Raw genomic sequence first — 25,912 nt, forward strand, 5'->3', positions numbered from 1 at the left:
AGGGTGTCATCCAAGGTGATTGCGGAGGGTCAGTCCACAGGTATGTGCTAGGGTTAGGGTTAGGTTATTGTTAAAGTGTATGCGGATGATGGGGTTATGTTTAGATTTAGGATACTACTCTGACGTGTGGGCGAAGGCCAGTTTGGTCTTCATCATTAAGGTATGGCCTCGGTGACATCAATTCTGACGGTGAGTATTCAGGTTAAGGAACCTGGGCTAGGGTTATGGTTTTCTGTAAGGAAAGGTCTATGCAGAAAATATGGTTGTGGACAGAATTAGGGTGCAATTCTGATGTGAGGGCGAGTGTGAGATCGAGTCAGAAGATTAAGGGAGTCATAGTTGATAGCAACGGTGAAGGTGAAGAATCTGGTTCAAAGGTCAGATCTAGGGTTAGGGTTATGTGTTCGATAAGGAGTTCGGGTGAGATAGGGTTGCAGTTAGAATTCGGATTCGCCTCTGATGTGAGGGTGAGTGCAAGAATAAGTTTAAGGTTTAAGATGAGGTGAGGGTGACATCAATGATGAAGGTGATGTGTCAGATCCTGGCACCAGGGAGAGGGTTAGCATTAGTTTTAAGCTAAGGATTCTGCGGAAGATTGAGTGACAGAGTTCTGATCCGACTCTGACATTAGGGCAGTGGCCAGAACGAGCTTCAGGATTATTGGGAAGAATGACAGACGTTGATGCTGATGGTGTCGGTTCAGTGAAAGGGGCCTGGGATAGGGTTAGGTTTATCTGTAAGAGAAAATCTGTGCAGAAGAGACGGTTACCGAGAGAATTAGGGTTCTCTTCTGATGTGAGTGCGAGTGTGAGACTCAAGCTCCCAGTTAAGATGTGTCATAGTTAACATCAGTGTTGCAGGTGAAGAATGTAGTCCAGGGCTTGGCGCTAAGGATAGGGCTGGGTGTTCAGTAAGATTTACAGGAATACAGAGTTACATTTAGACCTTGCATCTGACCGTGACGTGAGGGTGAGGGCTGCCTTGAGCATCAGGCTTATGGTGTGGCATGACAGACGTTGAAGCTGATGGTGTCGGTTCAGGTAACGTGCCCAGGGCTAGAGTAAGTTTATTGTGTTCTGTAAGGTGTACAGGAAGGATACGGGTATGGAAAGATTTCGGGTTTTTCTCTGATGGGAGGGCAAGTGCGGGATTGAGATTAAGGATTACGATTGAAGCTCGTGTGATGCCAATGGTTACAGTGATGGGGAAAGTCCACAAGTCATGGCTAGGGATAGAATTACTGGTTTGGACTCTTGTACACAAAGGATATGTTAATTATTAGCGTTAGTGCCTAGCTCTGATGTGAGTGCGAGTGTGAAATTGCGTTTCCGTGTTGAGGAGATCCCTGGGTGTCCCTGATGCTGATGCTTTGTGTATAGGTCCAGGTGTCAGTTTTAGGATTAAAATTTTGTGTTCTCTGTGGTATACAGAGACATTCGCATTATGGATAGAGTTAGCTTCTGGTTCTGATGTGGAGCGCAAGATGGTGGATTAGGTTTATGGTGAGTCATGGTTGACGTCAATGGTCAAGGTGATGTGTGAGGACCACGAGCCAGGGCGAGGGTTAGGTTTAGGGTTATGTAAAGCTGTAGGGGGAGGATATTGGTATGTTTAGACTGAGGGTCCTGCTCCAAGGTTAGGGTAACTGTCCAATTCAGTCGTAGAATAACAGTGAGGCAAGGGTGACATCCATGGTTAATGTGGAGGTTCAGGCCACAGGGATGTGCTAGGGTTAGGGTTAGGTAATTGTTAAAGTGTATGCGGTGGATGGAGCTATGTTTAGATTTAGGATCCTACTCTTACGTGTGGGCAAAGGCCAGTTTGGACTTCATCATTAAGGTATGGCATCGGTGACATCAATGCTGATGGTGAGCATTTAGGTTAAGGAACCTGAGCTAGGGTTAGGGTTTCTGTAAGGATAGGTCTATGCAGAAAATGTGGTTATGGAAAGAATTAGGGAGCAATTCTGATGTGAGGGCGAGTGTGAGATCGAGTCAGAGGATTAAGGGAGTCATAGTTGGTAGCAACGGTGAAGGTGAAGAATCTGGTTCAAAGGTCAGATCTAGGGTTAGGGTTCTGTGTTCGATAAGGAGTACAGGTGAGATAGGGTTGCAGTTAGAATTCGGATCCGCCTCTGATGTGAGGGTGAGTGCAAGAATAAGTTTAAGGTTTAAGGTGAAGTGAGGGTGACATCAATGATGAAGGTGAAGTGTCAGATCCTGGCACCAGGAATAGGGTTAGCATTTGGTGTAAGGTAAGGAGTATGCGGAAGGTTGAGTGACAGCTTGAGTTCTGATCCGACTCTGACATGAGGGCACTGGCCAGAATGAGCTTCAGGATTTTGATGAGGAATGACAGACGTCGAAGCTCTGGTGGCGGTTCAGGGAAACGGGCCTGGGATAGGGTTAGAGTTTTATGTAAGAGAAAATCCATGCGGATGAGACGGTTACCGAGAGAATTAAGGTTATCTTCTGATGTGAGTGCGCGTGTGATATTCAAGCTCAGTGTTAAGGTGTGTCGTAGTTCACGTCAATGTTCCAGGTGAAGAATCTCGTCCAGGGCTTGGCACTAGGGTTCGGGTTAGGTGTTCAGGAGGATTTACAGGAATATGGCGTTACATGTGGAGTTCGCATCTGACCCTGACATGATGGTGAGGGCCACCTTCAGCTTCAGGATTATGGTGCGGCATTGCAGACATTGAAGCTGACGGTGTCGGTTCAGATAATGTGCCCAGGGCTAGAGTAAGTGTAATGTGTTCTGTAAGGTGTACAGGAAGGATAGGGTTATGGAAAGATTTCAGGTTTGTCTCTGATGGGAGTGCAAGTACGGGATTGAAATTAAGGATTACAATGAAGTTCGGGTGATGCCAAAGGTTACAGTGAAGAGGCAAGTCCACGAGTCATGGCTAGTGTTAGAATTACTGGATTGGGCTATTGTACAGAAAGGATAAGTTAATTATTATGGTTAGGATCTAGCTCTTATGTGAGTGAGAGCGTGAAATTGTTTTTCCGTGTTAAGGAGTTCCCTGGGTGTCTCTGATGCTGACGCTTTGCATACAGATCCAGGCATCAGTTTTAGACTTAAAATTTTGTGTTCTCTCTGATATACAGAGATCCCCAGGGTCCCTGTCTGGACAAAGGGTCCCTGTCCCTTTAAGCCTTCCAAAAATCACTCACCAAAAAGAAAAAAAAAGGTAAATACTCACGATATTCTTTGTCCTCAGGTGCTGGCTCCAGGCACCCACTCACCGGTCCTGCTGCCCTGCCTCCCTAGCACTGGGGTCCCTGTCCTTTTAAGGCTTCCAAAAAGCACTCTCCAAAAAGAAAACCGCTCCGGTTTCTTTCCACCCACCGGGAGCCGGGGGGAGGGGTGCTCGGGTCCAGCCAGGCTGGGGCTTGTATCTTACCCCCTTCGCAAGGCACTGGGTTCTTGCAGGTGTGGATGTGGTCTGGATGTTGTCCTGTGTTCTCTGGTCTCTAATTTAGGAAGGGTTTTCTTTGTAATATTTTCATAGATGTATGTGGTTTTTGGAGGAGATTTCCACTGCTCTACTCACGCCACCATCCTGGCTCTGCCCTAAGACCTGACATTTTTATGCCACAAGCAAGTTTAGAGATGTAGAATAAAAAGAGTAATAAGGAACAAAACAATTATCATATTTATAATAGTAAAGTAATGTTCTTACTTCATTTCTTTACTGAGGGATGCATGGTTTTTACCACTCCATTTAAAGTATAATAGCATAAAAGTGACCCACTACTACCACGAACAGCTGTGTATGTTGGACAAGATTTTTATTTGGCATTGCTGAAATTTGAAAAATATAATCTGTCCCTAAGAATAACATCTTAACATGTTTATACTCGAATTCTCTGGCACAAGTATCTATGAAGTCTATTGTTTGGAAAGTTTCCAGAATCATTAACAGACATCTCACTAGGGATATGAGCATTATATTTACTGATAATGGAGAGAGAATGCATGTAAAAATAAGATATGATATCAAGTGCCAGAAAGGGAAGGTATAATAAGAAAAAGAAAAGGTAGGTATAAACTAGATTTGATCACCAGATTGGAGACTAAAGTTTGAAAGTGATTGGGATGTCAATGGTAGGAGAAAATGGCTGAGAAAATTATATATGTTTTATATATGTATTTTCTGTATCAATTGAAAATTACTTCTAAGGAATCACCCTACTTAAAAGTGAGCATTAAGTCATTCTGTTTTACTATTACATTTACAGTAAACATGCTCAGTGCCATAAGACCCTGCTGAATGCCCCTTTCACCTCTGTGCTCCTCAAGCTGTAGATCACAGGGTTTAACATTGGGGTGATAACCCCATAGAGCATGGAGATGAGGCTGTGTCTAGCTTGAGAGCGTTGACTGGAAGAGGGTGGAACATAGGTGAACATGGCTGTGCCACAGAACAAACAGACCACCAGGAGGTGGGAGGCACATGTGGAGAATGCGTTGTGCTTCCCTTCCACTGACTGGGTCTTCAGGGTGGCAGATATGATATAGATGTAAGAGATGAAGGTAATCAGAAAGGCACCAATTCCTGAGAACCCTCTTTCCACCAAGATGAGCATGTCGGTCATAGATTTAGATGAGCAGGAGAGGGCCACCAGTGGGAGGATGTCACAGTAGGACTGGTTAACCCGCTGGACTTGCAGAAAGACAAGCAGAAGGTGGACACTGTGTGGAGGAGGGAATCGAGAAACCCTGCTGCCCACGTTCCAGCTGCCAGCTGGGCACAGCGACCTGTGGTCATGATGAAGGTGTTGGAGGGGGAACCAGATGGCCACGTACCAGTCATAAGCCATGACAGTGATGAGAAAGAGCTCAGTGCCCACCATTGTTACCAGGAAGTAAGCCTGCAGAGTACAGCCCAGGAAGGAAATGCTTTGATTCCCACTCAGGAGGTTGTCCAGCATCTTGGGGACTGTAGCTGATTGGCAGAATATGTCTAAGAGGGACAGATTGGCCAGAAAGTAATACATGGCTGTGCGCAGCTTCTTCTCCATTCCGATGGCCAAGAGAATGGCCCCGTTTCCCACCAAGGTGATCTTATAGGTGATGGCAAAGACCACAAGGAGGGGATAGCGCACCTAGGGGAGGTCAGAGAGCCCCGTGAGGATAAAGTGAGTCACAGGGGTGAGATTGTAGCAGTCCATCTCCTCTCTCCATGGAGTCTCTCTGGAGGGAAGACAACAAGTGGGTTATAGAAAAAAGCCAAGGACCCCAGTGATGAGATTCAGAAAATTGGTGTGTAGAGTTGATATGAATTGTTAGCTCTATTTTAGCTAGGTATTTCAATTTTTAGAGCCTTTTAAGGTATCTCCTATAATCACACTGTTCCTCGAAATATTCATCTTCCATTCCATTTCAGGGTAAAGTTTTCTGGGACCCTAAGGAGATGCTAAAAATTCAACTCCTCAGTAAAAACCACTGTGGACCCTTCGCCAGTGTTTAGGTTTCAGAATTCAGTGACAGCTTCCTGTGTGTTTGTCACACCAGCTTGGGCATTTACCTTGCTTTGATTTGTATTGTCTCAATGTACACAACTTTATGCACTATCAAAATTGTATGTTCCTTAAGGGTAGAAGCCATGTGTTTTACATGGTGTGTAGTTTTAATAACTGTTAACAACTAGGAAACGTATGGTAAAATAAAAATTATCTAAGTAAGTATTGTATAAAAGGATGATGTGGCTCTTGGTTAGACAAAGTAAGTATTGATAAGAATAAATATGGAAATGTGCTTATAGCTTCTGAATCATAACCAGTTCAGTGTGAATTTAATAGTTATTTTCCACAACAATTACACTTTAATAAGTAAACTGAGTCTATAAATATAAACAAAATAGAAGAACAAACAAGTAAAGCAGTAAAAGAGTCAAAAACACATGGAACAGGTTGCAGGTTACCATGCGGAGTGGGGAGGTCAGGAGAATTAGGTGAAAGGGATAAAGAGGTACAAACTTCAAATCATACATTGAATTTGTCACAGGGCTGACAGTATAGCACAGTAAATACAGCTAACAATATTATGTCTTTTTTGACATGATAACTACACTTACAGGGGTGAGTATCAGTAATACATACAGTGGTCAAATCACTATGCTGTGAACCTGAGACCAATATAATACTGCACATCAACTGTATTTCAAAAACATTAGAAAAAGAAAGGAAGGTCAGAAGTTGGTTGATAGTGTCTAAATGTAAGCCAAACTAGAGTCCAATATATTCACATTATACTCAATTCGCATTCTCCTTAAAACAAATATCTTACCACTTTTATTTCATTTAATGAAAGACAGTTTCCAATGTTGTATGTGATTTAACTATAGGCCACAGTGACTTTTTAAATTTTTGAATTGCCTTTGATGTATTTTAATGGTCCTCATAATCATAATGTTCATGAATATTTCTTAAAAGCACTTCAACCGAAAGCCTAAAAGTCAATACTTTTGTGGATTTACTCTGTCACTTTGAAAACTATACTAGCTTTTTTAAATATCATATATGTATGATAGAAAATGGATATGTGATAAGAAAATAAAAAAAGTAATTTTCAATGGTTTCCCCCAATATTTATTTTTGTCTACTGGAAATTGCTAATAATATCTTTCCTCAGATAAAATAAATAGTATGAATAATGCAATAATATATAATGATTTATTTAAGCATATGTAATGAAATTATTTTCTACCATGTGTTTTTCATGTAATAAGTCTTCATATTTAATTAATTACTGATTGTTTTCATTAAAAACAGCAGAAATCATTCCAGTGGGAAAATATTTTTAAGTTTAATATTTCATATGTATTTCATCGAACTCATGAGCTCTTGAACATCTTTCTCAGAACTATAGCTCTTACCATTTTGTTAAACTGAAATGTAGTGAGGTACAATATTATATCGGTTCCTGGTGCTCAACATAGTGATTCTATGGTTATATATGTTACTAAATGTCCATCACAGTAAGTATAGTCACTACTTGTCACCAAAGTTATTACACTATTATTGACTATATTCCTTATGCTGTCCTTTCATCCCCATGACTAATTTATTTTATGTTTGGAAATCAGCAGTTCTTTATCTCCTTCTCCCATTTGCCCACACTCCCACCTTCCTCTTCCATGCGCTACAAAATAGAATCTCCTAGCTCACCTTGGGGATGATTTTATTCATTCTTCAAGCAGGACCAGGTCCGTACTATGCTTGGGAGAAAAATAAAATATTTTTTCATGAAATTTAAGAAAGATAATCCCTATATTAACCAGAAAGTGCTTGGATATCATTATGCAAGCTGGTGTCTCGTGACCAAATTAAAATGATTGAAACAAAAACAACCTGTCAGTTCACAAATTCTCAAATTTCCAGGTTTTAAAGAGCAGTACAATTTCACTTTTGTACACCTTTATATGTTCATTTTGGAAAATATTGTAGTAAATCTGTGAAATTTAAAGTTATTTTCTATCACTATAAAATTGATAACTTGCAACATTATATATTGAGTTCTATACAAAGTGCTCTTTTTCCTTGAGCTCACATTTACTAACTTCACTCTTTTTTTTTAACAGGATTATGGCAAATAAGTCAAAACATCCTGGTTAAATATATAACCTAGTTCTACATCAGGCTACACAATCAATACTCATCCTTCAAACACGATATATTTTCAATAAATGTTTTTCTTTATTTTTAAAATTTTTAGTCAAACTTATGGTCTTCGATTATAATATGCAGAGTTTCTTCATTTGGGAAGAAAATAACCTTTAAAATAAAACATGAAATCTTATGAATTTGCATCTCATTAGAAAGAGTGGTACTTTTATTGGTAACATATTGAAGATGGAAAGTTCTATAACATTCTTTATTAACCCAAGAGATTGATAGCACATATAATAAAGATTCCAAGAAATTCTTATGAAGTGCAATAGCTCACCTGCTTTGTGAGATTAAGTGGTGTAAATGAAGAATATGAGTTTATGAAGACTACAAGTTGAAATCGTTTTTTTTTTCTTTTTGGTCAGAAACCGCTGAACATATAATGAGCATTGGAGGAAGGGATGTAGAGCTAAGATTATCTTTCTCTTGGAAATTATCCAGAAATCAAACTTTCTTTTACTTACTCTTGTGCCTGCATTTAAAAGCTCTCTCTTTTTCGTCAAATAGCAACTTCAAGGATCCACACTATGTGGAAGAAAAGAAGATTAGTTAATCAAGCAAAAATAATCATTGAGAAATTTCAGGTTTTAAGATGAGTAAAATTTTATAATTACTTTAGTATATGTCAATATCAAGGAAAATTACATGTAAAATTTCTTTATGAATAAAATGATATTTCTTATTAATTCTCTATAGATAAAGAAGAAGTGCATACATAGCCTTCCTTTTACTCAGTGGTTTGACAGCTAATATTTTAAAGCAATCAAAAGTCCTTCTACATCTCATACCTCTATCTGCTTTGGCACATCCTTATTGCCCATTGGGGTCATGGACCATTCTTGTAGGGAACATACATTCAGATCATTCAGTCAGAAAAATTCATTTGACACAGCAGAATTCTACATACAGAGAATCTGGATACACACTTGAGTACAAAATTACTAGCAATGAAATTTAATAATTGTAAGCACTATTAACACATATGCTCTATAATATTTGAAATTCCACACCCTTCATCTGACTTGTTTAGTATTAAATTTTAACTAATTCATTAAATATGTTTGCACCATATTCACATCTTTACAAATATCAAATTATCTTGGTTAAAAATTCCAGAATTTACTTTATACTTTCACTGCCTTTTTAGTGTGAGAGTACTCGCTACCAAGAAAAACATTAAACAAAAGGAAAGCAAAATGATCTGGCCAAAGAAAAGGAGGCATCAAAATGAAGAGAAAATCCTCACTTATATACAGTCTGAATATTGTCAGTTATTCTACAGTTGCTATTATGCCCACTTTTCTCTTAGGAGAAAAATAATAACTACTCTATAGGCAATACTCTTCTCTTCATAAATATAAATTGTTACCAACCTAATCATGGGCACTTAATAATAACAGGCATTTATTAATATTGTCCTCAATCAATTTAATATAACCTAAAAAAGGCTAAAGTATAGAAGATAGAAAATTGGATAAGACTAAACAAAAGAGGTTCAGGATATGAATTCCAAGACAAAAATAAAGACCAAAATAATACATTTTTTAATCAGTGAGATTATTCCTTCAAAATATGACTACACATCCACTTGTATAAATTTGCATCTTTCATGCTAAACAAACTTTAGCACAATCTTTGTGCGTTATTACACGTTAATATTGTTAAGACTATCCACATGAAAAGCTGTTATGCTGCAAACATTTAAACTTTGAGTGCAATTCCAAACTCTTTTCAACCTACAATTGATAAATGGTTTTCTCTCATAATAATGGATTAATGTAAAACTAATTTACATATATGAAAATTTTAAGTACATATGTATAGATTAAAAACTATGGGTACATCCATGAGTTCAGGTGGAAGATACACAGATGTTCACTAAGTCATCCCAATTTTTCTATAACTGTAACTTCTCAAGATAAAATCAAACATGAACATAAAAATAACGAGAAAATGTGTTTCATGATCCAGCCCCTTGTCCCCATTCCTATTCAATTTCCCTATGATTGTGAAACTCTTAACTTTATCCTATGTTTTCATTTGTAAACTGTTTCCATTTATCCAAAATAATTCAGCCATATGGGCATCTATGACATTTCTCATGTTTTTAAACTTCTCTGCTAATTCATTAGAAGACTTGTAGTCTGTTTTTCAGGCTTCACATGGTTTCCAGCTATGAAATAAAACTGCTTTTTATGCTCCCTTCACCTGCCAGGTCTTTGGTCTGTGGAGTATCCTGTGATTAAAAGGTCAGGAAAAGCATAATGTTTCCCCACACATCCTCTTTTCTTCTGAAAATTTTCTTGATTACTGTATTATTTGGGGATGATAACCTTGAATCAAAAAACACCCCTCAAATAGCGTTGATTAAGCAGTTAGTTATTCTTCCTCTTCTACATGAAAGAAATGGGTGAAACGCCACCTTCACACATTACCAAGCACCTGGGCCCCCTGCTTTCCCTTCAGCACTCTAGGCACGCGGCTCTCACTCAGAGGCATCAGGCGTGCAGGGCAGCTCCACCCGCCCCGCGCCCACTCTCCGCAGCGCCAACCACGCGCACTCAGCGGACGGCGGCCCCGTCCCCGCGCCAGGGTCCAGGCGCCTGAAAAGAGGGAAGGGAATAATCTTGCCAGTGGGTTTCAGCCCCGGGCAAGTTTGCTGTGGATTCAATGGGACCAAAGGAAATGATGGCAAAAGTTGTTCGGGGTGAAAGGGTTTGTTTCCCAGCGTGTTCTCCCAGTGGTAGGCCGAGCACCGGCCCCCCGCCTCCGCCCGGAGCACTGCGCAGAGCTCTCTCTCTATAGCGCAGTAATATCTCATTGCCTGCAAGCGTGGAGGCCGTAGCCTAGCAACAGGCCAGTAACGTCATCAGGTGGTTTAAGTTCAGTGAGGATCCTGGCCATAGGAGCCCCAACTGCCCCACAGAATGTGAGCTTTTGAGCCCCTTGGAAGAATGTTTTGTGAAGGCAGTCCTAAAAATTTCCATTTACTGTATACTTGAAAGGGTTGAATGATCTAGGCCCACTAGGACGGCAGGGAGTCCAGACACATGGTTGTTATTTGAGACAAATCTTTGAATAGCAAAAAAGAGTGCCAAGAATTGCATATATTATGAGTTTTTATTAATTTATTTATATGTAAAAAAGTAGCATGAGATTTTGTATATCTTTAAACTATGTTGGTACCCAGGCTGAAGTATTTGACTAATATTGGGCTTATAAAACACATTAAAACCACCTTTAATCTGAGTTTTCATTTTTTATTTGGTAAATTATGAGTTGCCTCCTAATGTTTATTTTTTTATTAATGACTGTTATGGGGTGGGGAGATGGAGCCCCCCCATATGAATATCATCAGCAAACAATATTTCCTGATGATTGGGTACATTTTGCGGTTTCCCTTTTAGCTGGAAATATCGACCTGATGAAGATCAAGTGAATGAAATGTTAGCTAATTTGATGTGCACACCCCATGTCACAACTATAAACAAGGTAGGAAACTGACCTGTACATTCCTATTTTGAGTGTGTTGAATACTTCCATGTTGTCTAATTAATACATTATGTCTTCAATTTAATATTTTAATATTCAGAAATAGTACCTAAACTTTGATTATATACTCACTTTTTTGGTAGGTGGACCAGCTCTCCAGATGACTCCCCCAGGAATGGAGCATTACAGTTACAGTTCTTGTTTAAAAAATAAGTATTTACAAAATTGAAATTATCCTTGAAATAAAAACACATTGAAAAGACCAAATAATTATTGCTCATGAATTCTCCTCACCAGTTTAATTATGTTTTAAATTAACGTTACAGTAAAATTAGCAACTATCTTATTCTTTAGTTCTATGAGTTTTATCACTTCTTCAGACTCTCATGACTGCCCCTGTCATAAGCATACACAACCATTTCCCAGATACCTCTGCTATTCCATCAGAACCAGGCCCTCACTCACACCCAGACCCCTGGCAACTACTTGTTTCATTATACCTTAACTTTTTCATCTGGAGAACGTCATATACATAGAGTCAACAATATGCAACCTTTTGAGACTGCTTGATCCCTCGGAATAATTATTTGGGTTGCAACCAAGTTGCACATATCGATAGTTCATTTTTTATCTTATCTTGTGTTTCCCCAATGACAGAAAGTGGAGCATCTTTCCATTTGCTTATTTACCAAGTGTATGTTGAACGAAGATTGAATGAACAACCTGTGACATCCAAAAAGTGAAATACTACTTAAAAACAAAAAGGAACTATTGATATGTGCAACAACACGCGTGCAGTTATGCTGGAGGTCCTCATACGTGAGGTCGTCTGTTGCCTGCCCGTCACCAGGGGCAGATTGCTGCGGGGCTGAGTGTGCTGGGCAGGGCAAGCGTGCCATGGGGCCTGGGGTGGAGCCAATGGGGCAGGCAGGGAGCTGGAGCTGGCTACCAAAAGCATCTGGCCTACTGAGCTGACAGAGGCTAGGAGAGGCAGGAAAGCTTTGTCCACCCTCTCCTTTCAGTCAGAAAATCGGGACTGCTGCTGGACTGAGCAGGTCACCCTGGGCAGTTCAATAGGGAAGCCCCTGTGTTGGAGGGGCCACCAGTCAGGAAGCTGGAGTGTTTGGAGCTGGTTCCTGCAAGGGTCCACGCTGTCCAGTAGGGCTGAAGAAGGCCTGGGAAATATTGCCTGCCTTCCCTTTCTCCTCCAGATAGAGGTTCCTACGATCCCTGCCCCTCTGGCACACTTTCTGCTGCTGGTAAATCTTTCAAACTGTCACCACTGTGTTGTGTCTCAGCAGGACCAACAGAACATGCCTCTCAGCTCCCCTGATGCACCAAATCTCCTGGGTGTCTGTTCTGCTTAGTCACCGAAGCCCAATGCAAAGTGGACTCATGTTCATGGAGCAGATATCCAGGGCCAGGTGAGCTGGGTTCTTGCATGTTTATCTCCTCCCCACTCCATTCCTCTTCATCTTGCATGTGGGCAGGAAAGGGCACAGGGCTTGGCTCTCAATCACTTTTCTGTCCATTACCCTACACAGTGTGGTCGTCTCTTCTTGAGAAGGTAAAGACTGTGTGGTCTGCAGTCTTCAGGTCATTTTCAGGGTTAGCTGTATTTGCTGTAGTTGCTTCCTTGGTGTGTACATGGAGGAGATTTTTGTCTTGCTTTATACAACTACACCACCTTTTTGCACCCCCTGTTTAGTGATAAGCCTTAGCTCCATGAGTCCCAGGATGCTAATGAGATTTATGAATAAATCCCCATGGGAGAGTCTTTCTTGAATTTTAAATTACCAAGATAATTCATGTTACAATACAGCACAGACAATTATCATATGCACAGTTTTATAGGAAAAGCAGTAAAACTACCAACAGGATCACTGATTCATTATTAAAATATCTACTGTAAACCTCCTAAATTTTCTAAATTTACATTTTTAAATGGTAGTTACGTATTTTCCTTCCTTTCTTTTCTTTGATTTTGCTACTTATCCTGTCTTAATATCATGTATTTCTTCATCATCTTTCCTTCTTCCTATTCTCCCTTAATATCTCACCTCATTTGTCATTATTTTCATAAAGAATAAATTTTAAAAGATAAAATACTTTCAATAGAAGAAATCTATAGATCATTTTGGGTAGTTTGGACATTTTAACAATATGAATTATTTCAATATATGAACATTTGATATTATTACATTTATTGGTGTCTTTTTACATGTCATTCTTTGAAACCTTATGGTTTTCAGTGCAGTGATCTCGCACCTCCTTGGTTAAACATATTCTAGGTACGTTCTTGAGGCTACTATAAATGGGACCATTTTTCTTATACACAGTTCATATTTAGTGTATAAAATTGCAATTAATTTTTGTATCAAGGTTTGTTTCATGTGAGTTTATTTATTCAATTTACTGATAATAAATTTTTTCAGTAAAGGATTTTCTGTTTTTTATGTCATTTTTATATTTCTGTGGCAAAAACAAAAGAAAATGCACAAATCTTAGTGTATTATTCAATGAATTTTGCTATGTGATTATATTCATGGAAGAATCACCCAGATCAAGATACAAAATAATCTCAGTATATTTTTTCCTCCACTTTTTCACCATTTCCTTACCCAACTACCCAATGGCAAACATCTGTCTGTTCTCTATGTCTCTGAGTCTCTTTCTGTTGTGCTTGTTCATTTCTTTCTTTTTAGATTCCACACACAGGTAAAATCATGCGGTATTTGTCTTTCTCTGTGTGACTTACTTCATGTAGCAACATATAATCTCACCATCCAGGTTGTCACAAAATGTCAACTGCACGATGAGATGTCACTTCACACCAGCCAGTGTGGCTAATGTCAACAAAACAGAACAAAAAATGTTGGAGAGGATGTTGAGAAAATGGAATCCTTCTACCCTGGAGGTTATAATGTAAATGGTGCAGCCACTATGGAAAGCAGTATAGAGAGTTCTCAAAAAACTAAAACTACAAGTATGATTATGACCCACAAATTCTACTTCTGGGAATTAACCTGATAAGATAATCACTAATTTGAAAAATTTAGAACAGAAATGACTTTTTGAAGATTAGAAAGAAAATAGAAAATTCAGTGGAACTAACAGTAATTTAAAAGCCAAATTTGACAAACTTTCAGTGGACTAAGCCAAAAAGAGAAAATATTGAACTAAAACACATAAAAAATGGCAGAATGTATTACAGTTGATATCCAGAACAACAATGGATCATAAGAAAATACTATAAAGTATTGTACGCCAACCAACTATATATCCCAGAAGAAAGAGATAAGTCCTAGAAATACATAACCTAAGAAGACTGAATCAGTAATAAATAGAAACACTGAACAGACCCTTAATGAGTAAGAAGATTGAATCAGTAATCAAACATCTCCCAACAGAGGAATCACAAGAACCAGATTATTCCAATCATGAATTCCGTCAAACATTTAAAGCATTTAATGTTATAATTAACATTTAATTAACTCAGACTCTTCCAAAAAATTAAAGAGAATGGAAACACTGCCAAAATAACGTTAAAAGCCAAGAATATGCTGATACTAATGCTAAATAAGGACACATCAGAAAAAATATATGACCTATGTAAGAGATGGATATAGACGTAAAAATTCTCCACAAAATATAAGCATATAAACATCAACAGAATATATTGATCAGGTAGATTTATATCTGGGATGCAAGGATAATTCAAAATATACAAACCCATAAATGTGATACACCACATTAACAGAATGAAAGAAAAAATCATATGATCATTAAAATAGACACAAAATTATTTGACAACATTAATTTGTGATAAAAATAGTAAAAAACTTGGTGTAAAATCAATATACCTCAACACAGTAATGACCATAAAGAAAAACCAACACCCCAAATCAAAGTCATCAATGAAAATTTGAAAGTCTTTCCTCTAAGATCAGAAATATATAAATGTACCCACTATCATCAGCTCTATTCAACATAGTAATGGATATCCTAGCTAGGACAATAAGGAATGAAAAAAGAAGTGAAAGGCTTTCAAGTAGGAAAAGTATAAATAATATTGTCTTTGATTGAAGATGATATGATCCTGTATCTAAGAAATCTTAATGAACACACCATAAACTGCTGGAATTAATCAATTAATTCAGTAAAGTTGCAGAAAAATATCATCATCCAAGGAGATTTAATGTTAACAAAAACATTAGCAGAAACATGTGAAAAAGAAATAAAGGAAACAATACCATTCATAACATCAAAATCAACAAAATACTAAGGACTTAATTTATCCAAAAAGACTACTGGGGACCGCCCACCAGTGTTCGGGATCTCATGATTCAGTGGTAGCTGCTGGTGTACTTCACACAACTTCTGGGCCACTTGCCTTGTATTATTTCAGTGTTTTATTCAGCAACTCAATTGTAAGTACCTTGAATGTAGAAGCTGTGTATTGCTTAGTAAATTATTTTTAAAACAGTTAGCAACTAGCAGACATAGGGTAAAAGAATATCTATCTAAATAATTGTTAGGTGAAAACTCTTGTCAGAATGGTCTGGTACCTCCTCTGACATAGCGTTTCTATTAATAAAGATAAATACATATCAGAATATTTCAACTTCAAAATCATAATATTTAAGTATGGACATTATTATTTATTTCTCCCCAAGATTACTCTATAATAAAATTCAATTTGTCTGTCACATTAAAAATTAAGCCTGGTTGAATATTTCTAAATGTCATCCAAACAGGAAGCAAATATATCCACATAATATTCAACTATCTTCTCCTTAAAAATTGCATATTTGGCCATGTGCTTAATTACTTAAGGAAATACAGGTTTTGAAATTTGTATATGCTTTGACATGTTGATCTTAATTTTGTTTACTTTTCTCATTTGATTTTTATGTATCTTAGTCCATATAACTGAAATATTTTAAGACTATTTACAAAAATACAAATTGAAGACCTATAAATCAATATTTCTGTGTAATTCAACTGTCACTTTCAAAACTACTTTTTAAATATAACACCTGTGGAATAAAAAATTCAAAAAGAAATAATGAAATTGAAAAATCACTTTCTAAATTCTTCCCTTCATATTTATTTTACCTGTATGAAATTGTTAATGATTTCTTTGCTCAGATAAGATGTATAGTATAAAAAATAGAAATGATACAGAATGATTTATTACACAAATGGAATGCAAATGTTTGTTTCCCACTCCTTTCCACAAAATATTTAAATGAAATATCTGAGACTACTTGGGAGATGTTATTATCTTTCCTTGAGCATACTGTAACATATCTGGGAAAAAATTAAATTTTATCAAAGATCTAAAACTCATGAAATTTAGGAAATAAATTACTGTAATAACCACAATACTTTTGGTTGTTGTTATTCAATCAAAAAAATATGCTTAATGAAAGACTGAAACAAAGAATCTGCATCAGTTAGCACATTCTTAAATGTTAAGAGTTCTACACAACTGTTAAACTTCAGTTTGTTTATATCTTTACATAATAATATTTGAAACTGAAATATTATATTATCAAATTAAATAAGGCACTTTCTATTACAAAAAATAATATATTGATAGAGTAAATATTAAGCTCTATATTAAATACCAGTATTCAAGTTCTATGTTAAATATTAATTAAACTCCTATATTAAATATTATATTGAATACTAAACAGACTTGCAAATTCGAGTGTTTTTTAAACAAGAATTATGAGTAATAAATCAATAACATTCTGATAAAAGCAAACAAGGTGTTTCTAATCAGGTTACATAATCAACACACATACTTAAAAAAATAATGTATTTTCCATAAGTTTTATACTTTATTTACATTTTTTAAATCAAAATTAAAGTCTGAGCACACAAATTGCAGAATTTGTTTTTTGTTATTTGGAGAGGTAACTTTTACTTATATTGATGATATCCTCCTTTTATATCAAACATTATTAAATCTTATGTATTTGACATTTATTTAGATAAATGAGAGGTATTTTGTTAACAATATATTGCTGAGGAAAAGTTCTATAACCTTCCTTATTAACTAACCCAGAGAACTGAACACACAATACAAAATCATAAATATTCTCAAGAATGTCTATCTTTCATGTGCTTTGTGAGATTACTTGGTGCAAATGTGAGCATGTGAAGTATATAGGTTACTATCAGCTTTTTATCATAATCAGCCAAGTATAAAATGGGAATTGGAAGGAAGGATATATGAGCAGGATTAGTCGCCTTTGGAAATCACTCAGAAACCAGGCTTCCTTATTGTATATATGACTTACTCTTCTGTATATGGTCAAATCCAAATGATAAGATGAAAATTTTCTTTTTTTCTTTAACTTCAAGTTTCCACTATGTAGAAAAAATAAAATTAGTTATTTAAGCAAAAAATATCAATTGCAAATCTTAGATCTTAGTGTTGCACATAATGAAAAATTTATTTAGCACACCAAAATTAAAGAAACATTACATAAAGTTTTCTTTAAAAACGGGAGAATTTTTTCCTTAAAGCTACATAGTAAAGGATGAAATTCTATAACTCAGTTTTTAACTTGATGTATTTATAGATAATAAACTAAAGGCATCACAAAAGCACTTTTAGTTTAATCATTCCACATGTTATGTGACAACCCTGTTTCCCGCTAGGTTTGAAGTACACCATTTTCTAGGAAACACACAATCAGAAACATTCATTGGACATAGCGTCATTTTATATATACAGGTTTTGGATTCACATTTGTGTGGGCATGCATTTTCTTAGGGCTGTAATTAAACATTATTAAGAATTTACTTAGACAACCACTATATAGTATTTAAAATTTCTCACTTTATCTTACCCATATAGTATTCAGATGTATCTAGTTTCTTAAATGTGTATACTTTTATAATATATTGACATATTTGTAAACATATAATTATCTATCATAGCTCTAAAATTCTGAAATTTAATGTACAATTTCTTGCCTTTTCAGTTTCAGAGGATTCATGAATGATACAGTGTTTCAATAAGAAGAAAATAAAACAATCTGGCAAAGAAACATCACTAGTGAATGAAAACAAACTTCTCATTCACATACAGGCCACTTGTATTGTTTAGAATATGCCAAATTTTCCCTTAGGAATTAAAAAATAACAAGGAACCTGGAGGGAATATTCTTTCTTCATAAAGCTAAATTACTACAACCTATAATGGGCAGTTATTAATATAATGGGAACTTATTTTATAGTTAATTTATTTTTGGTTAAAGATAAATCTATATTGTGGAAGAGTGACAATTTTTTTCTTGTAATGATCTGGAGTAAGAAAAAATAAACTTTTTCCAGGGCCTACAGCGTCAGACAACAATGAAAAATAAACAGACATTACTAGAATATTTTCTGTAATCAGATGGATCTTAAATACAAGTATGTTTACAATTCTGACCTAGTATAAATTTGCATTTCTCTGTTAGACAGGAAAACTCTATTTTTTCACTATTACACACACTTATCTTGCTAAGACTATTTCCCATCCATGTGGTACAATTTTTATTTAGAACAATTTAGACTAAAAATGAATGGACTTTCAAATTTAACCTATGATTAATACACTATTTTCTTGCAGTTTGAGAATACAAGATGTTTGCATTTAATAAATCCAGGTGAAATGTATATAGATGTCTGTAATGGCATTTTGATTTTTTCTGTGACATTGTCACCTATCAAAATAAAATATTGGGAAAAATTAAACATGGAACATTAGAAATTACACAGTGAAAAATCATTTTAACCCTCTCCCTTCATGTCCACATCCATTCTTAACCTCCCTATTATTTTGGAAAGAGCAACAATTCTTTACACCATTGTTTTATTTTAGCAGCATTCTATTTCCATTTAAGCATAATGTTTTGTCTATAAAGAATTTTATGTTTCCCTTCTTTCAGTTTTTACATTTCTTTACTCAATCTGAAAGATTTATAATACGTTTTAGATCTCTTCATGGTTTCTTTTGTACTTTATTAAAGAGATTTTTAATATCAATTGCTTTATATGTTTCTTTCACCCTTAGGGCCTTTGGAAAGTAGAAACAGAAAACCTGTTATAAAGTAAGGAAAAATGCTTTTACAGTTCCTCTTGCATCCTCTAAATCTTACATCCTCTTCTGATGGACTGTGTTTTATTATTGTACTTATTGGAATTTATAATACTCTTTAACCTAAGCACACTCCTCAAATGTCACTTTATTAAGCACAACTAGAGGCTTTTCTTCCTCCAATCTAAAGAAGGGCAGAGGTGAAGTGCCATCTCCAGACATCGCCGTGCGCCTGGGCTCTGTCAGGCCCTCAGTGTTCTGAGCACACAACTCTGATTCCCAGGTACCAGAGCAGGCAGGGCCCCTCTGACCATCCATGGAGACCTGCATATTTCTGTTCTATCAAAACGTAGAAAATTCTGACAGTGTTAATCTGTGTATGTGTTATGCTAGATACTGGACTTGGACGAGCCCCTTGCTATCACACAATTTATATTCTCTGCAGAAGAGAGGCAGTAAAATACTATTAAGCTTTATTTTATTGACTTCACCTTTCTCCTTAGTCTTCCCAATGACTGACATCTCTTTTGGCAACAGGACCTTTCCCAATACTTAATTCTGGATTCTCTGCTCAGTTTTCTTTAGAAGTGTGAAAATTAAGAAAGCAGAACCTCACTAAAGTGGAGTTGGGAGGCCAGCAGGGATTCTCTCAAGTCCGCCACTCCTCCACTGCAGTCCTCACGAGAAGAAAAAGACACTTTACATGTCAAATTGTTTTAAATTCTTTAATCCCCAACAGGAGCACAGTTTCCACCTCCCCTGGCAACAGCCCCACCTATGAGAGATGGTCACAACCCAGCCAGTGAGAAGACATGACACATGAGACTCCCAGTTTCCTCCAACGGACCTTTTGCTTATAACAGCCATCCTAATTTTCCCTTCCTTCAGCAAAAGAGCATTCCTTTGCTTTATCTCAAATGTGTTCTGCCACAGCTTGCTTGTCCCAAGTTGCAATTCTCTGATTTTCCAAAATAAACCCACTTTTGTTGCTAAGATGATTGACAAGTTATTTTATTTTATTTTATACTATTTTATTTTATTTTATTTTTTTGTCATCATTAATCTACTATTACATGAAGAAAATTATGTTTACTAGGCTCTCCCCTACCCCAAGTACATCCCACAAACCCCATTATAGACACTGTCCATCAGCATAGCAAGATGTTGGAGAATCACTACTTGTTTTTCCTGTGTTGAAAAGCCCTCCCCTTTCCCCCACACCCCACATTATACATGCTAATCATAATAGCCCCTTTCTTCTTCTCTGCCCTTATCCCTCCCTACCCTCTCATTCTCCCCAGTCTCTTTCCCTTTGGTAACTGTTAGTCCATTCTGGGTTCTGTGATTCTGCTGCTGTTTTCTTCCTTCAGTTTTTCTTTTGTTCTCATACCCCACAGATGAATGAAATCATTTGGTATTTGTCTTTCTCCGATTGGCTTATTTCACTGAGCATAATACTCTCTAGCTCCATCCATGTTTTTTCAGATGGTAGGATTTGTTTTCTTCTTATGGCTGAATAATATTCCATTGTGTATATGTACCACATCTTCTTTATCCATTCATCTACTGATGGACACTTAGGTTGCTTCCATTTCTTGGCTATTGTGAATAGTGCTGCGATAAACATAGGGGTGCATCCGTCTTTTTCAAACTGGAGTGCTGCATCCTTAGGGTAAATTCCTAGAAGTGGAATTCCTGGGTCAAATGGTAAGTCTATTTTGAGCATTTTGAGGAACATCCATGTTGCTTTCCACAATGGTTGATCTAATTTATATTCCCACCAGCAGTGTAGAAGGGTTCCCCTTTCTCCACAACCTCGCTGACATTTGTTGTTGTTTGTCTTTTGGATGATAGCTATCCTTACTGGTGTGAGGTGATATCTCATTGTGGTTTTAATTTGCATTTCTCTGATAACTAGAGATGTGGAGCATCTTTTCATATGTCTGTTGGCCATCTGAATTTCTTCTTTGGAGAACTGTTCAGCTCCTCTGCCCATTTTTTATTTGGATTGTTTGCTTTTTGTTTGTTGAGGTGCATGAGCTCTTTATATATTTTGGATGTCAAGCCTTTATCGGATCTGTCATTTACAAATATATTCTCCCATAAAGTAGGGTACCTTTTTGTTCTATTGAGGGTGTCCTTTGCTGTACAAGAGCTTTCCAGCTTGATATAGTCCCACTTGTTTATTTTTGCTTTTGTTTTCCTTACCTGGGGAGATAAAATCATGAACAAGTTGCTAATATTTATGTCCAAGAGACTTTTGCCTATGTTATTTTCTAAGAGTTTTATGGTTTCATGACTTACATTCAGGTCTTTGATCCATTTTGAGTTTACTTTTGTGTATGGGGTTAGACAGTGATCCAGTTTCATTCTCTTACATGTAAATGTCCAGTTTCACCAGCACCATCTGTTGAAGAGACTGTCGTTTCACCATTGTATGTCCATGGCTCCTTTATTGAATATTAATTGACCATATATGTTTGGGTTAATGTCTGGAGTCTCTAACCTGTTCCACTGGTCTGTGGCTCTGTTCTTGTGCCACTACCAAATTGTCTTGATTACTATGGCTTTTTAGTAGAGCTTGAAATTCGGGAGTGAGATCCCCACCACTTTATTCTTCTTTCTCAGGATTGCTTTGGCTATTAGGGGTCTTTGGTGTTTCCATATGAATTTTTGAATTATTTGTTCCAGTTCATTGAAAAATGCTGTTGATAATTTGATAGGGAATGCATCAAATCTGTATATTGCTTTGGGCAGGATGGCCATTTTGACTCTATTAATTCTTCCTAGCCACGAGCATGGAATGTGTTTCCATTTGTTAGTTTCCACTTTAATTTCTCTTTAGAGTGACTTGTAGTTTTCAGGGTATAGGTCTTGTACTTCTTTGGTTAGGTTTATTCCTAGGTATTTTATTCTTTTCGATGCAGCTGTGAATATAATTGTTTTCCTGATTTCTCCTTCTATTGGTTCATTGTTAGTGTATAGGAAAGCTGCAGATTTCTGTGTGTTAATTTTGTATCCTGGAACACTGCTGTGTTCCGATATCAGTTCTAGTAGTTTGGGAGTGGAGCCTGTAGGGTTTTTTTTTATGTGCAGTATCATGTCATCTGCAAATAGTAATATTTTAACTTCTTTAGCAATCTGGATTCCTGTATTTCTTTGTTTTGTCTGATTACCCTGGGTAGGACGTCCAGTATTATGTTAAATAACAGTGGGGAGAGTGGGCATCCCTCTCAAGTTCCCGATCTTAGAGGAAATGCTTTCAGCTTCCAACTGTTCACTATAATGTCGGCTGTGGGTTTATCATATATGGACTGCATCATGTTGAGGTACTTGCCCTCTTTACTTATTTTGCTGAGAGTTTTTAGAATGAATGGATGTTGAATTTTGTCAAATCCTTTCTCAGCATCTATGCAGATGATCACGTGGGGTTTTTTTTGTTTTTTGTTTTTTTGGTGTTTGCCTTTCCAGACTTTTTTTTTTTTTTTGAGAGGGTATTTCTCATATTTATTGATCAAATTGTTGTTAACAACAATAAAATTCAGTATAGGGGGGTCAATGCTCAATGTACAATAATTAATCGATCTCAAGCCTAATTCTCGTCAGTCTCCAATCTTCTGAAGCATAACGAACAAGTTCTTACATGGTGAACGAATTCTTACATAGTGAATAAATTCTTACATGGTAAACAGTACAAGGGCATTCATCACAGAAACTTTCAGTTTTGATCACGCATTATGAACTATAAACAATCAGGTCAAATATGAATATTCATTTGATTTTTATACTTGATTTATATGTGGATCCCACATTTCTCCCTTTATTATTATTATTATTTTTATTTTTAATAAAATGCTGAAGTGGTAGGTAGATGCAGGATAAAGGTAGAAAACATAGTTTAGTGTTGTAGGAGAGCAATTGTAGATGATCAGGTGTGTGCCTGTAGACTATGTGTTAATCCAAGCTAGACAAGGGCAGCAAAACATCCACGGATGCAGAAGATTTCTCTCAAAGCAGGGGGGATGAGGTTCTGAGCCTCACCTCTGTTGATCCACAATTTCTCAGCTAATGGCCCCCCTGCGACTGTGCCTGTCTTAGGTTCTCCCTCCCTTGAGGAATCTTACCCGTCTTTGGCTAACCAGTCATCTTCCGGGGCCATACAGGGAAATGTAAAGTTGGTAAGTGAGAGAGAAGCCATATTGTTTGCAAAGGTTAGCTTTTTACTTCTCTGCAGATTTATGCCCTGTGGCTTCTATGTCTCGAGGTATCTTTACCACCTGGAGGAATTATGATACTCCGTAAATTCTATATGAGGCACGAATTCCATTTAAGGGTTGTAATTAGGAAGGAAGAAGAAAAGCTATACAGGTAGCATATGGAAGAAAACATGGGAGGATTGATTATTTCTTTGACATATCTTCTTATAGAGTACCTTAAGCATGTATAGGTTTTAAACTACTAACTAATTTGCACACACATATTAACATAATAGGAATATGGTGACATAAACAAAGCAAATCTATAATTACTATCCATCTCCAGTGAAGCCAAGAAAACCATTTAGGCACCCTAGGCATTTGTAAAAATTTGTCTATGATATGATGGATATTTTCTAACTGTACTTGAACAGTCTGAGAAAAATCAGACAGATTAAAGCAGCCCATTTCTGGGATCTGTTCACATCCCATATGTTCTTTTAACCGTAGATAGTCTATAGTCATAAGATTTTGGAGTGCTACAACTTGCACCCCTCCCAACTCCTGGTAGAGTTCCAACAGTACAGATCCGGTCAAACTCGTTGTCTCACTGTATGCACATGCCAGCCTAGACATCTCCCTCCTCATTCCAATGGCAAGTCCAGGAAACGGTGGGGTGGACGCAGCCACAATCGCAGCATCACCCAGATCCCTGTGGAGGCCTTTTGATGCTCATACCCCGGCACCAGTCCTCCAGAGAGTGCTGATGCCGGAAGCTCCTCCTCATATCATATCTTAGTTCATTTTCTGGGTAGCCAAGCTAGGCCATGATCTTCTGCATGGAAACAAACAGACCCTCTGCCCACACTAAGGAATATTATCAGAAAAGAGTACCTCCATAGCTGATCATCTGACACCCTTTAAGTGATAAACTTTAACGATATTTAAAGCATGCGTTGATCTTTGATTTACCAATAGTTTTATCCTATCAAGGAGTAATCCCTCTTTTCTTTCTTTCTTTCTTTCTTTTTTTTTAAATCTTTAATCTACACTTAATGAAGAGTACTATGTTTACTATGCTCTCCCCTATATCAGGTCCCCCCTAACAACCACATTACGGTTACTGTCCATCAGCTTAGCAAAATATTGTAGAATCCCTACTTGTCCTTTCTGTGTTGTGCAGCCCACCCTCCCCTTTCTCACTCCTCCCATGCATGCTAATCTTAATACCCCCTTCTTCTTCCCCCCTCATTATCCCTCCCTGCACACCCATCCTCCCCAGTTCCTTTCCTTTGGTACATGTTAGTCCGTTTTTGGGTTCTGTAATTCTGCTGCTGTTTTGTTCCTTCAGTTTTTCCTTTGTTCTTATACTCCACAGATGAGTGAAATCATTTGCTATTTCTCTTTCTCCACTTGCCTTATTTTACTGAGCATAATACTCTCCAGCTCCATCCATATTGCTGCAAATGGTTGGACTTTTCCATTTCTTATGGCTGAGTAGTATTCCATTGTGTATATGTACCACATCTTCTTTATCCATTCATCTACCGATGGACATTTAGGTTGCTTCCAATTCTTGGCTATTGTAAATAGTGCTGCGAAAAATATAGGGGTGCATCTGTCTTTGTGAAACTTGACTGCTGCGTTCTTTGGGTAAATTCCTAGGAGTGGAATTTCTGGGTCAAATGGTAGGTATGTTTTGAGCATTTTGATGAACCTCCAAACTGTTTTCCACAATGGTTGAACTAATTTACATTCCAACCAGCAGTGTAGGAGGGTTCCTTTTTCTCCACAGCCTCGTCAACATTTGTTGTTGTTTGTCTTTTGGATGGCAGCTATCCTTACTGGTGTGAGGTGATACCTCATTGTAGTTTTAGTTTGCATTTCTCTGATAATTAGCAATGTGGAGCATCTTTTCATGTGTTTGTTGGCCATCTGTATTTCTTTTTTAGAGAACTGTCTGTTCAGTTCCTCTGCCCATTTTTTAATTGGGTTATTTGTTTTTTGTTTGTTGAGGCGTGTGAGCTCTTTATATATTCTGGACGTCAAGCCTTTATTGGATCTGTCAATTTCAAATATATTCTCCCATACTGTAGGGTTCCTTTTTGTTCTATTGATGGTGTCTTTCGCTGTACAGAAGCTTTTCAGCTTAATGTAGTCCCACTTGCTCATTTTTGCTGTTGTTTTCCTTGCCCGGGGAGATATGTTCAAGAAGAGGTCACTCATGTTTATGTCTAAGAGGTTTTTGCCTCTGTTTTTTTCCAAGAGTTTAATGGTTTCATGACTTACATTCATGTCTTTGATCCATTTTGAGTTTACCTATGTATATGGGGTGAGCCAATGGTCCAGTTTCATTCTCCTACATGTAGCTGTCCAGTTTTGCCAACTCCATCTGTTGAAGAAACTGTCATTTTTCCATTGTATGTCCATGGCTCCTACATCAAATA

At 37.1% G+C, this 25,912-nt stretch overlaps 1 protein-coding gene across 1 annotated transcript; it reads right to left on the reverse strand.

Moving 5' to 3' along the window:
* Positions 1 to 4,253: 4,253 nt before the first annotated feature.
* On the reverse strand, positions 4,254 to 8,506 carry LOC108396013 (olfactory receptor 1f45-like). Its single transcript, XM_073221416.1, has 2 exons — positions 8,465 to 8,506; positions 4,254 to 5,111 (listed from the first exon to the last, which is right to left on the reverse strand). The coding sequence occupies exons 1-2, from the start codon at positions 8,504 to 8,506 to the stop codon at positions 4,254 to 4,256; spliced, it is 900 nt and encodes a 299-aa protein (XP_073077517.1).
* Between the last annotated feature and the right edge of the window lie 17,406 nt (positions 8,507 to 25,912).

Source organism: Manis javanica, chromosome 14, assembly GCF_040802235.1.
Source record: "Manis javanica isolate MJ-LG chromosome 14, MJ_LKY, whole genome shotgun sequence".
Lineage (NCBI taxonomy): Eukaryota > Metazoa > Chordata > Mammalia > Pholidota > Manidae > Manis > Manis javanica.